Here is a 12372-nt window from a genome sequence, read left to right as displayed (position 1 = left end):
AAAAAAAACTAAATAAAAAGATAGATTCATGTCAATTTTCGTTGATCTCATTCTCTTTTATCCGTCGTTGCTCTATATTTTTGTTCATTATTTCAAGTAAGTTACTTTACAATCATTGTTCGATCCATGTTCTCAATTTTTCTTGTGTCATTCAATATTTGATAACTAATTAAAAATCTAATCTTAAGAATATTTAATTCAACATAGGAGGTTCTATCGGAGACAGTTTGAGTCCATCATAACCCTGTGACATTCCATCAACTCCCAATAATTAGATCCTAGAACTCGGGTTTATGTGATAAGTTTTTATGGTTTCCAAGAACTCGGGAAAATAATTATTTTAACAATCAACAAAAATACATAAATATAAACATTTTAATACATACAAATAAAAAACATTCAAACATATTTCGAATTCGAAATATTCTCGTTGGAGTCAATATATCGCAAATCTTCCACTCATTAATACATACAAATAAAAAAAAATTCACACATATTTCAACCTCAAAAAATTCACACATATTTCAATTCCAATAAATCGCAAATCATCCATTTATTTCAACTTAAAAATATTCTTAATTAAAAAAACTTAAAATTATGGAAAAATCATGAAAATAATCAAATCAAATTTTTTAAAAAATTAAATCAAAATTAGAAAATTTTATTGGAGTCATATATTCAACAAATTTGACAGAAACAAAACTATTTTGCCATATATCTATGCATTTATATTATTATAAACAAAAAATTAATCATTATTTGTGTAAAAAAATTATGTGGACAAAAAAAAAAGAAATTCATAAATGTTTGAAGAATTAGAATGGATGTGCTTCAAAGCTCCTAACCATGAAATTTATGAGAGAAGAAAAGAGATTGAGAGAAAAATTGATGGTGAGTAGAGTTTAAAAGATATCTTTGTAATTTGATATAATAAAAAGATTATTTTGATAAAATAACTTAATTGAAAGTTAAAATTGATTATAGTAATTTGATAGATGCTATTTAATAAAATATATCAGGATTTAAATTACTTAAAATAATTTTGTTAAAACTGGAGTGCACACACACAAAAACACATCCACCAAAACAAAAAAACAAAACAAAAAAAAAATATTTAAAAAATATCGTCTATATTATATAGAATGAATGACATTTGGCTTATTTTTATGGCATCTAATGCTTCAAGGATTGCAACGTGGAAGTAGCAATGTCCTAAATTTTAAATGGAAGCCGCACGATTGTCCAAACATTAAGTTATTTTTTTCCACGTGACTCAAAAAAACGAGCCTTTTACCATTTTCTCGCACAATTCCACTACCTAAGAGTGGTCAAATACAGAAACGATCATATCCCTTGTTTGACTTCAATATTTATAACAAAAAATCAAACCATATTGTTTGTTTACCAATACAACCACCAAACGTTGATTGCTAATTGATAATTGATAATTATTATATATATATATATAAATATAATTGCAGATGGCACTGCGATATTATATGTAAAGCAATCAAATATGACTAGAATAGAAGCAACAGTAACCACTTGAGTGGGTTCTTTGTACGGAGATTGTTCAAATTGGGGATCGATAATCGGCAAATAATAGATTTTTTTTGAGATTGTTTTGAATTTTTTTATGTAATACGAATCAATTATTTTCATATTTACAATAATAAATAATACTTTCATGAGTGATTAAGATAAGATATCGATTTCACGAGATTGAATCGCAAGATTGCTTCACAAAAGAATTGTATTTGTAAAATATTACACGATCATTATCAGACATACATTAAAAAATATTTTAGAATATTCATTTTATAAATCGTAACGGTCATAATAGATTAATGTTTGGCTAGAAATAAAATTGTAATAGGTTCGGAAGTTATAACTTTTTCCTATCATCGCTATTTTTAATTTTTAAGTGTAACATGGAGAACACGAGTGTCATTTATTTCAGCAAATAATATAATTCGATGACGAGATTCTGCTTCCATTACACCCCTCTCCAACTAGTCTTCCCCTGCTGCTGCCTATAAATCCCTACGCCACCGGCCTGCGAAATCCCCCAATCTCTCCTCTCATTTCTCAGAGGAAGAAGGTTTCCCCGACCGCGGATCCTTCTTTTTCTTTCATATCATCCATCAATTACATTTTATCCCACTTCCATGGGGAGATTCTGCTTGCAGCTTCTGCTCCTAGTTCTCTCAAATTCCATTGTGTCAGGTACCTCCAATCCATTGACTAATGATGAAGATAATTCATGATTGATTAACTCGGAGATAGGAAATTTAATTTTTGTCAGTGTCGGTTTTGATGAATCCACGCGAGTTTTTTTGCTTACAGGAGTATATTCAGCTGCCACGTTCACATTCGTTAACAAGTGTGAATACACGGTCTGGCCAGGCATTCTATCGAACGCTGGTATCGCGCATCTGGAAACAACAGGCTTCTCTCTGCAAACCGGCGAAACGAGGATCATCAGGGGGCCGCCGTCTTGGGGTGGGCGTTTCTGGGGCAGGACCCAGTGCAATTTCGACTCCACCGGGAAATTCTCTTGCTTTACAGGGGATTGTGGCTCCGGAAAGGTGGAATGCGCAGGGGGTGGCGCCGCGCCGCCTGCAACTCTGGCGGAATTCACCCTCGACGGCGACGCAGGGAAGGATTTCTACGACGTAAGCCTCGTCGACGGGTACAACGTCCCGATGCTGTTGGTACCACAGGGCGGTTCGGGGGAAAACTGCACGAAGACGGGATGCATAAGGGATCTGAACAGTGCGTGCCCGGCATCCCTCCAGGTGATGATCTCCGGCGGGGAACGCGTGGCGTGCAAGAGCGCTTGCGAGGCCTTCGGGAACGACGAGTACTGCTGCGTGGGCGCGTACGGCACACCTCAATCCTGCCAGCCGACTCAGTATTCCCAGCTGTTCAAAAACGCGTGCCCACTAGCGTACAGCTACGCTTACGATGATTCCACCAGCACCTTCACATGTACCGGTGCCGACTACATCGTCATGTTTTGCCCTTCACCCAACACCAGGTACTTTTACGAAATTGCCCACCCCCAAATTATTTCATAAAGGGCACTTTCGTCCACCTGAGATTGTTACCCAAAAATAAAAATTTTAGTTAGCTAGTGGATTACTTACTACTTGATCTCGTATTTACTAATTGGACCGACACATTTACGACACATCTAGTAGGTTACAAAACACCAACGGTCGGCTGTTTTCCTTATCTGACATATTTGTTTGTGCAGTCAAAAATTGTCATCGGGGGGAGGTCAAAATGAATCAGAACAGCCCATCGACAGCGCCATGGTGTACCAGGGCGCATGGGACGTCAGCGGCGGTGCTCCACCGCCCACGTATGGCCGCGCCGTCGTCATCGCTGCGGCGTTGTGGCTGTTGCGTTATCAGTTATAATTTTTCATTGGGCCCGTCATAATCTGGGCCTGGTGTGGGCCCATGTGACGAGGAACTCGATCACCCTGAGGAGACTTGTGTAGACGAAACCAAAATAGATGGATAGCATCATAGTAGAGGAGAGAAAGAGAGAAAGGTAGCTTAGTTTTGGGGAATATAGTAAAACACGTTTACAAGTTTTAAGTAATTTAATTACGCTTTTGTATTTTTAATTTTATTGAGATTGGGGGTTTAACGAAACACATATATATTTATTTGGTAGATTATAAATTATAAACTCAATTATTGTATGTGGACGTGCATGCACCACCGCATTTAGAGCTCGGTAGATGCTATTTGTATGATAGTTCCCCATCATGATTATTGTCACTAATCTATATATCATAGTTGAATAAATGACCGTGAATTTTATCTATTCAATACATATAACAAAACCCTTATTTAGGTGGAAGACTGATAAATTTTATTTTATCTTTTGGTTCCCTGATTCTGTCTTAATTAACATGTTGCATCGTTCAACTACAAAATCCTTATCTCCTAAGATTAAATCAAACAAACATAATGCGGCTTAGAGTACGCTTTTTTATCTCCTCATCTTCCTTTTTCGAGTCTCATATATTATGTTCATTGGATATAATTTATTGCACAACAAATTGAACAGAGTCTTACACTCGATTCGTTTCTTCTTATACATTGGGATAGTTTTTATAAGTCACTCGCGTTTAATTCAACAGTAAGAGATGAAAATAAATTAATTAGACCATCTTACAAAATATAAGTGTAATTTCCATCAAATTTCAATTGAAATATAAAAGTACCAAGGGACAATATTCAAACTAGAGTCATAACTCGTTCGACAAAATAAGTTATTTAACAAAATGACGAGTGATCATAAAATTAATTTAATACATAATTCTCATTATTGGTAAAGGTGGTGTCATTGCTAAGCAACGTGTGCACTATTATTGTATTATTCCTTCAAATCACAAAATTTAAGAGAATTCACTGAAATGATTTCATATGTTCCATGCTTGTGCATGCAATACACAAAATGAAGGTATGTTATGTGAGATGATCTTATGTATTTATTTCGCAGATCAATCTAATTCATATTGAAAATGAAAAGTAATATTTTTAGTATAAAATATAATACTTTTCATGAATCCATTTAGGTTGAAGATCCGTCTTATAAAATTGACATGTGAGATAGTTTCACGTAAGTTTTTGTATTCTATACTAGTTTTACAGTAGGATATTGATAATCAGATCATTCAACTTTAAATTTACTGTATATTTTTTTCCTTCATCAAATTGAATCAATTTTATATGTTAGTCACTTTAAAGTCCTAGATATTCAAATTGAATTATCCCAGCAACTCTCGGTTCAAGCCTATTGTTGAGTGAAGAAGTGTAATTAAGTGCTATTAGGTATACGTGGAAAAAAAATGATCTTCGCAAGTAAGCAACTTGAGAACTTTTCAACAATTCGATGACTTGCTGACATAAAAATGCAATTTCTATCTTGGATGATGTATGCACCACAAAAGTGAAGGAAATAATATCGACGTGTAAGCTTTTGAGTTTTGATACTTTATGCTCCTCAAAAAAAGGGGGTAAAGTTTGGTACAAAATGCGACAATGGTGACTTAGTGACAATCTTTTTTTGGTACTTTTTCCCTTTTTATGCTGTTATTTGTGTCGGATGTACGCACCACAAAATTAAATCTTTATTTAGGATATGGAATTAATCTTTTTGAAACCATTTATTTGGGTCCTACTATTAACTTTAGATTAAAAAAAATGTCTAAATTCTCAGGTGTACTTTCCACAAATGGAACCCAAAAGTAATTTTTCAAGGGAAATCATTTTTACATGTTTTGCTTTTAGTTAAATCTTACCCTAAATAAACCCACAATCCACCTCATATATTACTATTGCTTCCACTTTTTTTACATGTTTTGCTGCTGATGAATTGGTAAAAAGGAAACGGGCGGAAGATGGATATTTAAAATGCGAAGCAAAAATTGAATAAATTTTACGATTACATTCATTTTCTATGAATTCAAAGTGTACGCCTAGACATCCAATTTTATAAATTATGACATGTTTGTTGTTAATATGTTAAATTAGTAGGTTTTATTTAATAGTAGTGCAAGTCTTCAAGAGAAAATTAAGAACAATATACTTAGAGAGTGTTTGAGAGAACTTTTGCTTATATTAAAGGCAAAAATTTGTGTTAGACGGTCTCACGGATCGCATTTTGTGAAACAGATCACTTATTTAGGTCATTCATGAAAAATTATTAATTTTTATACTAAAAGTATTACTTTTTATTGTAAATATCGGTAGCGTTGACCTGTCTCACAAATAAAGATTCGTGAGACCGTCTCACAAGAGACCTAGTACTATATATTAAATTGGTTCTTCTAGAGATTATTTTGAAGTTTGTTAGAAACAAAAGTAGGAAGTGTTTAGAAATAAACGAAAAGCTAATATAAGAAAAAATTTGAGTGTTTGGAGAAAAATTGTTTTCAAACTTAATTTTTAGTAAAATGACAAAAATATGCTTAATTTGTAGATCATTTATCTTTTTTAATTATCTAAATCATAGTACCCACACCATTGATGATATATTTATATAATTATTATTATATTTCGTATATTTTGTGTTAAAATTTATTTAAGTTTTTATAACATAAATACTTGAAAATTTATATAAGATTAATAAAAAAACTCACGAAATTGGTATAAATGCACCAAAATATATATAAAAAAAATATGTAAATGAAAATTATAAAAAAATACAAAATATTTTTTAAAAAATAAATTATTGCAATAAATATGATTAGAATTTTATGAGTTCGATTTGAAACTGTTAAAATCTGATATATTCTATTTTACAAAATATTTCAAAAAAATGTATAAAAACTAACAACGATTATGAAATATGATAAATTTTTCAAAAACATAAACATCAAATTGTAACTTTAAAGCTTTGACAGAAAAATAAAAGTAGAAAAAAACATGTCAATTTTGCTTCTAGATTTTGGTTGAAAATTATAAAAGTCGAAGTAGAGGCTGACTTTTACGAACACCTCAAAATACTTCCATCCAAACATACTCTCTTAGTGTTGTTGGTTTGCGTTTACAAACAATCATGGTGTATGTATGGAAATACTTAATTAAGAGACGATTATTTACCCAAAAAAAAAAAAAACATACCATGTGGTCTACTTCTATTAGAAGAATCATGTCCATATGTAGTATGAATTCATGCACCAAATTATAATTTTTGAATTCAAAGAATGTGTAGGTACATAAGAGGTAGTAGAAGATTCCTCTTTACACGACAGCACCATGTGTTTGCCTTTAACATTTTCCATACATTCTGTGATACCGATATTTCACATCTTGAAAATTAAAGATTTAAAATAAGTTTATACTAACTTACAATGGACTTCTATAGCAATTTGAGTTAATCATTTTCGTAAAAGCAAGGACGAATATAGAGTAGTTTGCTATAGGGGTCCATTGTGCAGTCACGCAGGCACGGGTCCGAGCTCGGAGCGTGACATAATAGTATCACAGCCGGTCACCATCAAAGAACACCGGGAAATAAGTGCTATACAGGGCAAAGTGCTACATGCATGAGAGCCGCCTCTTGAACCAACGGGGCAAATTGCTACATGACGGGAGCCACCTCTTGAACCTGTAGGAGCCACATTTACATTCTCGGCGCTGGTAGATCGAATGGTCAGGCCGCGACGAGAACGTCGCGTTCTGAAGGAGGGGTGATTTTGATGCACATGTCCCACATCTTAAAAATTAAAATTTTAAAATGAGTTTATAATGGCTTGCAATGGACTTCTATAGCAACTTAGGTTAATCATTTTCGTAAAAGCGAAGACGAATACGAATTAGTTGCTATAGGGGTCCACTGTGCAGTCACGCAGGCGCGGACCTGAGCTCGGGGGCGTGACACATTTAAAATTCATCGAAGTGTACTGTAAATTCGTCTTTCTTCTACCCAAGGACGAATTTGATGGGGGTTGGAAGACATGACCAGACCCTTTTGAAGATTTTTTAAAATATTTTTTTTCTTAAAATGAAATTATTTTGTCTCTTCGAACATGAGAATTTCTCCTCCTCGACGCATTGGTTGTCTTGGTCTCCACCTTTCCTCATTTTATTTTTTCTACAATTCTACATATATTATTGTTGTTGGAATGTTTCAAAGTTTAATACGTAGAAATTAAGCAAAAAGAGATCAAGGAAAATCAAAAGATTGTTCCATTCATTAGGAACAAGATTTTCGTGACTTGTGGATGAAAGAACATCATTTTGATGAAACAATATGTTCATATTGATTAATATCTTTAAATAAATGGTCATAGATAAATTTGTATTAGAATTTTCTGAATATCATCGTAATCATATTGATCCTTATACTTTTTTCTTTTCAAAGAGAGTACATTCAATTTTCTATTTATTGTTTTTGCAAATTACTGGGTTGTGTTTGTAATAGAAGTTGTATATTGGAGAAGAATTACCATAAACTAAAGCACCAAGACAAGGACAAAATTTTTTTTAAAGAGAAAACGATTAACATTTATCTCGACTCTCAGTTTACTGCACGATTCATTTTTCATCTTCAAGTATTTCAAGGCATAAAAAATGTATTGAAATATATATAATTTGATTTTCCTAAATTTTCGAAATTATAATTTTCGTCATTTAACCACCATGTTTTTCGCTATTATATCTACCGATAATTATCCACAAAAATGTTTCATACAAAATCCAATGAAAATTTTAAGTATTAATATAATTTTGTATATGAAGAATTTAAAAACAAACACTGTCAGAAGTGGGATTTGAACCCACGCCCTCGTAAGAGGACCAGAACTTGAGTCTGGCGCCTTAGACCACTCGGCCATCCTGACTCTTAAATACAAATTCGCATTTATATATATATATATTTAAATAAATAATCGCAAATCTTGGCTTCGACATTTCTGCAGGCCCAGCTCGAGTTAACAATTTCTTATTGGGTGTGAGCCCGTCGCTTTCCTAAACTCATGATACCGGCCCGTTTACAGCTACATGGAACGCACAAATTGCGAGAATATGAACAAACTAATGCTATCAATGATCTTAGCCCAATAGTGAATACATCGTGATACACGATTTTTGCTAAATGATCGATTCGTCTTGGTCATGTTTCGAATTAAATAATAAGATAACGAGGCTCATCATGTTACACGAAACGATCAAAAACCGGACAACTCGAACGAGAAGGTAAGCCAGTTCTTGCACGATCCATTTAGTGGCACATAGAGTTTGTATAGTTTCGTGCCCAAATTTGATGCAATGATTGATGTTTCTGACTTAAAAGGTTCTCTTAACAGAAGGGACATTTTTAAGAAGCAAATAATACCTTCTCCAAGATGATCCATATTTCCCACAAATGTATATACATGGCTCAAAGCTTCCTCGGTCATGGAAGCCAACTTTGTTTCTTTCATGCTGCCGGGGGGATGTCGAGGCTGGCTTTCACCGAGATATAGTTTCGATCGGGTAGCGAAATCCACGTTCTCGGTCTGTTTTGATAACAAATATCAGTTGTTGCTCGTTTCTCTACTTCATGCAAATAGTTTGAACGGTGCTGGAGTTTGGAAATATGATATCCAACAAGAGATTTAAAATCTTCAAAACTCGTAGAAGAATTAAATTTAATTTTTAGTCCGTAGCGGTCTCAGGATTTTCTCATTCTTGGATAATTAAATTTTGTTTCGGAAAAAATTGCGTGAAATTTTGATGGGTGGATGATTTTTTTTATTTAAAAAAAGTACTTTAAAAAGTTAACCTATTTATATTGTTATTATAATATAGGCATAAAAAATATTTATTAAAAAAACAAATATTTATAATTTATAGTTATAATATGAATTTTTTACCAACCTAATTAAAAAACAAATATTTATAATTTATAGTTATAATATGATTTTTTACCAACCACATTACACAACGTCTAACCTTATTTAAATTTTCTAACACTTGTTGATCCATACAAGTTATTTACATATTCATTAAAATTTGTCACGAAATAGTACGTAGTTTTCTTCTTCTATCGCAAATAACTACCGACATGTACACAAAATATGCGGACTCTCCGATCTTGAAATCTAATACATTGTTTTCGAGACTTGGTTTATTCTTTTCACGCCATTCTTGACTTTAAACTAATTTTGATCGGACATTTCCGAATTACCGTTGTTGCCTGTTGGTAACATGCACGACTTGGTCAACTTGAAACGGACCGCGGATCGGATCGAGTGCACCAGATTTGGCCAACTCATGGAGAATATTGCTGTCAACTCCCTAGTCAATAATCCTAATTTAATTCGATGTCGACTCCTTTTTTAATTTAAGGGTTTGATCATTACAAAAAAAAAAAACAGATAATTAGTGGCGGTCAATACTCTTTGTTAAGAGTGTATGTAAGTCGATTCGGTCAAAGTCATGTTTAAATCAAGTTTGAATGTGTTACGTCTCAAACTCGAATTCGAATCACACATTTCTGATTATAGGTATGTAGATCAAAACACAACCATCGTACTAATTACCACTTTTTTAAATTTTCTAACACTTGATCCGTACAAACAGAAAATAGAAAAGTCAAAATAAATAAAACTAATGCCCGAATATATGCAAAACTTATATGGGTTGAGATTAAATTGGACTATTACACTAACATAATGAAAAACTATTCTCAAATAATGCTAAGGTGTGTGTGTCTATATCTATACTTTTATACTATTATATTAAGTGTGAGGGCTTTAGAATAACTACATTTGATGACACCAAAATACTTAATTCAATAATTACCCTTCTTACTCTACTAAAAACTTTTTCAAATCACTCCATATTTTAAATATAAAAAAAATCAAAACAAAACTTCCCTTTTAAATCGAACAACTTTTCTAAATCGAAAATAATTTCGTGTTAATTATTTAGTATTATTTAATCAAATTAAAAATAATAATAGCACATGTAATGCATGTGCATCTTTTAATAGTATATATATATATATATATATATATATATATATAATTTGAGGGTGGAATCTAGAGGGTAGTAACCAACCACTGTGCCGGTGATTAATGCTTAGAAGGAGGCATTTGAAACTTTTTATTTATTTATTTATTATAATTATATGTGTGTGTGTTTGGGTGAGATAATTTGATTTAAGAAGATATTTGAGAGATGTATCATGTATTTCAAATAAGATTCATCTTTGGTGAATTTCAAAGTTACCACAATACATATTGAAATTGTAGGACTTGATATGTGACATATCTGAAATCTAATTTAATTTTGTGGTTCGAGCAAATCAATAAATTTAAAATCAATTGTTTTGAATTTCATATTAAAGCTATTAATTAATTATATTGCTTAAAAGTACGCACAGATATATATTACCCTCCAACACACACACACATATGTCTGTGTTCAAAAATTTCTATTATTCAAAAGTCATGAATAAAATGTGTTAAAATTGGGATTGTTTACTTCACCACAAAAGCTAAATCAAATGGAGGGTGTTCAAAATCTTTATATACAATTTAAAAAATTAATCTAATCGATATGTGACATCTAACACACATCTCTCATAGATAGATATATATATTATATAACTTTGATATGATACTCACTCACCGTTCTTATCAGTGAACTATCATTCATTTATCAAATACGATAAAATATATTCAAATTATATATTCAATAAATGAATATAGTTATATATTACCTACAATCTCCGTATAAATTAAAATCCACAAAATCCTCCAAATTTCCTCTTCCTTTCGCTAAAAATCCAAATGCTACTCAAATTTGTAATGGACACATCGTATATACATTTAGAATAAAATATGTTATCATTTTTATGTCCAAATAAATTTTCCTTATAGCGTGGGACCAAGGATTTTGATGGGAGGAGCTGCAATCAATTGTGTAGCGACTTTCCAATATTTTTTTTTTTGCTTGGCAAGAACGGTCGTCCCCCCCGACTACGACAACCACAATATGCGTTATGCTTGACAAATATATTTATCAAGTCATAATACATTAAAGCTGCGTTTGGTTAGAGTGATTAAATAATGAAATGATTAAGAAAAAAATGATAAAAAAATTGATTGAAATAAATAAGGATAAAATAATATTATATTTGGTATGTTTTTTAAGAATGAGATAAATAATAATCTTTTGATAAATTGACAAAATTGCCCTTCAAGTTTTGTGACGGTGGTCGGCGGCGGCGGTCCGGCGGTCGGCGGGGGTGGGTGGCGGCGGCGGCGGTCGGCATCGGTGGCGGTCGGTCGGCGGTCGGCGTAGGGAAATGGTGGTGATATTGGATTTAGGAGAAGGGTAAAATTGAAAAAATATGATGAATTAAGAGTGAGATAAATAATCATAGGTGATAAGGAGTGATTATTTTATCACACCTAATATAACCTAATCATTCATAGGAGGAATAGACTTGGTTAAATAATCACCCCTACCAAACATGTGATTAGGTGGGTTAAAAAAAATAAACCCACCTAATCACCCGTACCAAACGCGGCGTAATTTGATCGGTACAAAGTAACTCTCGTGGGGCAACTGAGTAAACGAATCGAATAATCTCGAATATCATTAAAATTTTAATATTCAAATTCCACTTGAATTAAGTATATTTTATTTTGAAATCGATTTGAAGTTTGGGTTTTATTTAGTTCGAGTTCATATTCAACTCGATAGCTCTGATGTTAATTATGTTCAATAATGAAAGTTCAAAAGCTCGAAAAATAACTGTACTTATATTTGATATATAATAATAATAATAATATTATATTAATATAATAATAAAGTTCGTAAGACACTAGTAAATTATCAAAATATAATATTA

The 12372-nt window shown here is 32.4% G+C and overlaps 1 protein-coding gene and 1 non-coding gene across 2 annotated transcripts; one reads left to right on the top strand and one right to left on the bottom strand.

Annotated features, from left to right (window-relative positions):
• Positions 1-1951: 1951 nt before the first annotated feature.
• Positions 1952-3715, top strand: LOC142545932 (thaumatin-like protein 1b). Its single transcript, XM_075653378.1, has 3 exons — positions 1952-2226; positions 2347-3040; positions 3260-3715. Exons 1-3 carry the CDS (start codon positions 2169-2171, stop codon positions 3423-3425), a joined length of 918 nt encoding a protein of 305 aa, XP_075509493.1. The 5' UTR covers positions 1952-2168; the 3' UTR covers positions 3426-3715.
• A 4569-nt stretch (positions 3716-8284) lies between these two features.
• On the bottom strand, positions 8285-8368 carry TRNAL-CAA (transfer RNA leucine (anticodon CAA)). The gene has a single exon. It is a non-coding gene; the product is annotated as a tRNA-Leu (tRNA).
• Between the last annotated feature and the right edge of the window lie 4004 nt (positions 8369-12372).

The sequence above is a fragment of the Primulina tabacum genome, chromosome 5 (genome assembly GCF_025594145.1).
Source record: "Primulina tabacum isolate GXHZ01 chromosome 5, ASM2559414v2, whole genome shotgun sequence".
Classification (NCBI taxonomy): Eukaryota; Viridiplantae; Streptophyta; class Magnoliopsida; order Lamiales; family Gesneriaceae; genus Primulina; species Primulina tabacum.
The sequence above is the reverse complement of the archived record's forward strand: the minus strand, read 5'-3'. Positions and strand labels throughout refer to the sequence as shown.

Bases quoted from the DNA above. Each gene is read 5' to 3' on its own strand.
- LOC142545932 (XM_075653378.1), top strand. From the start codon at position 2,169: ATGGGGAGATTCTGCTTGCAGCTTCTGCTCCTAGTTCTCTCAAATTCC. The intron at 2,227-2,346 runs GTACCTCCAATC...TTTTGCTTACAG, and splicing joins CTCAAATTCCATTGTGTCAG to GAGTATATTCAGCTGCCACG. The intron at 3,041-3,259 runs GTACTTTTACGA...TTGTTTGTGCAG, and splicing joins TGCCCTTCACCCAACACCAG to TCAAAAATTGTCATCGGGGG.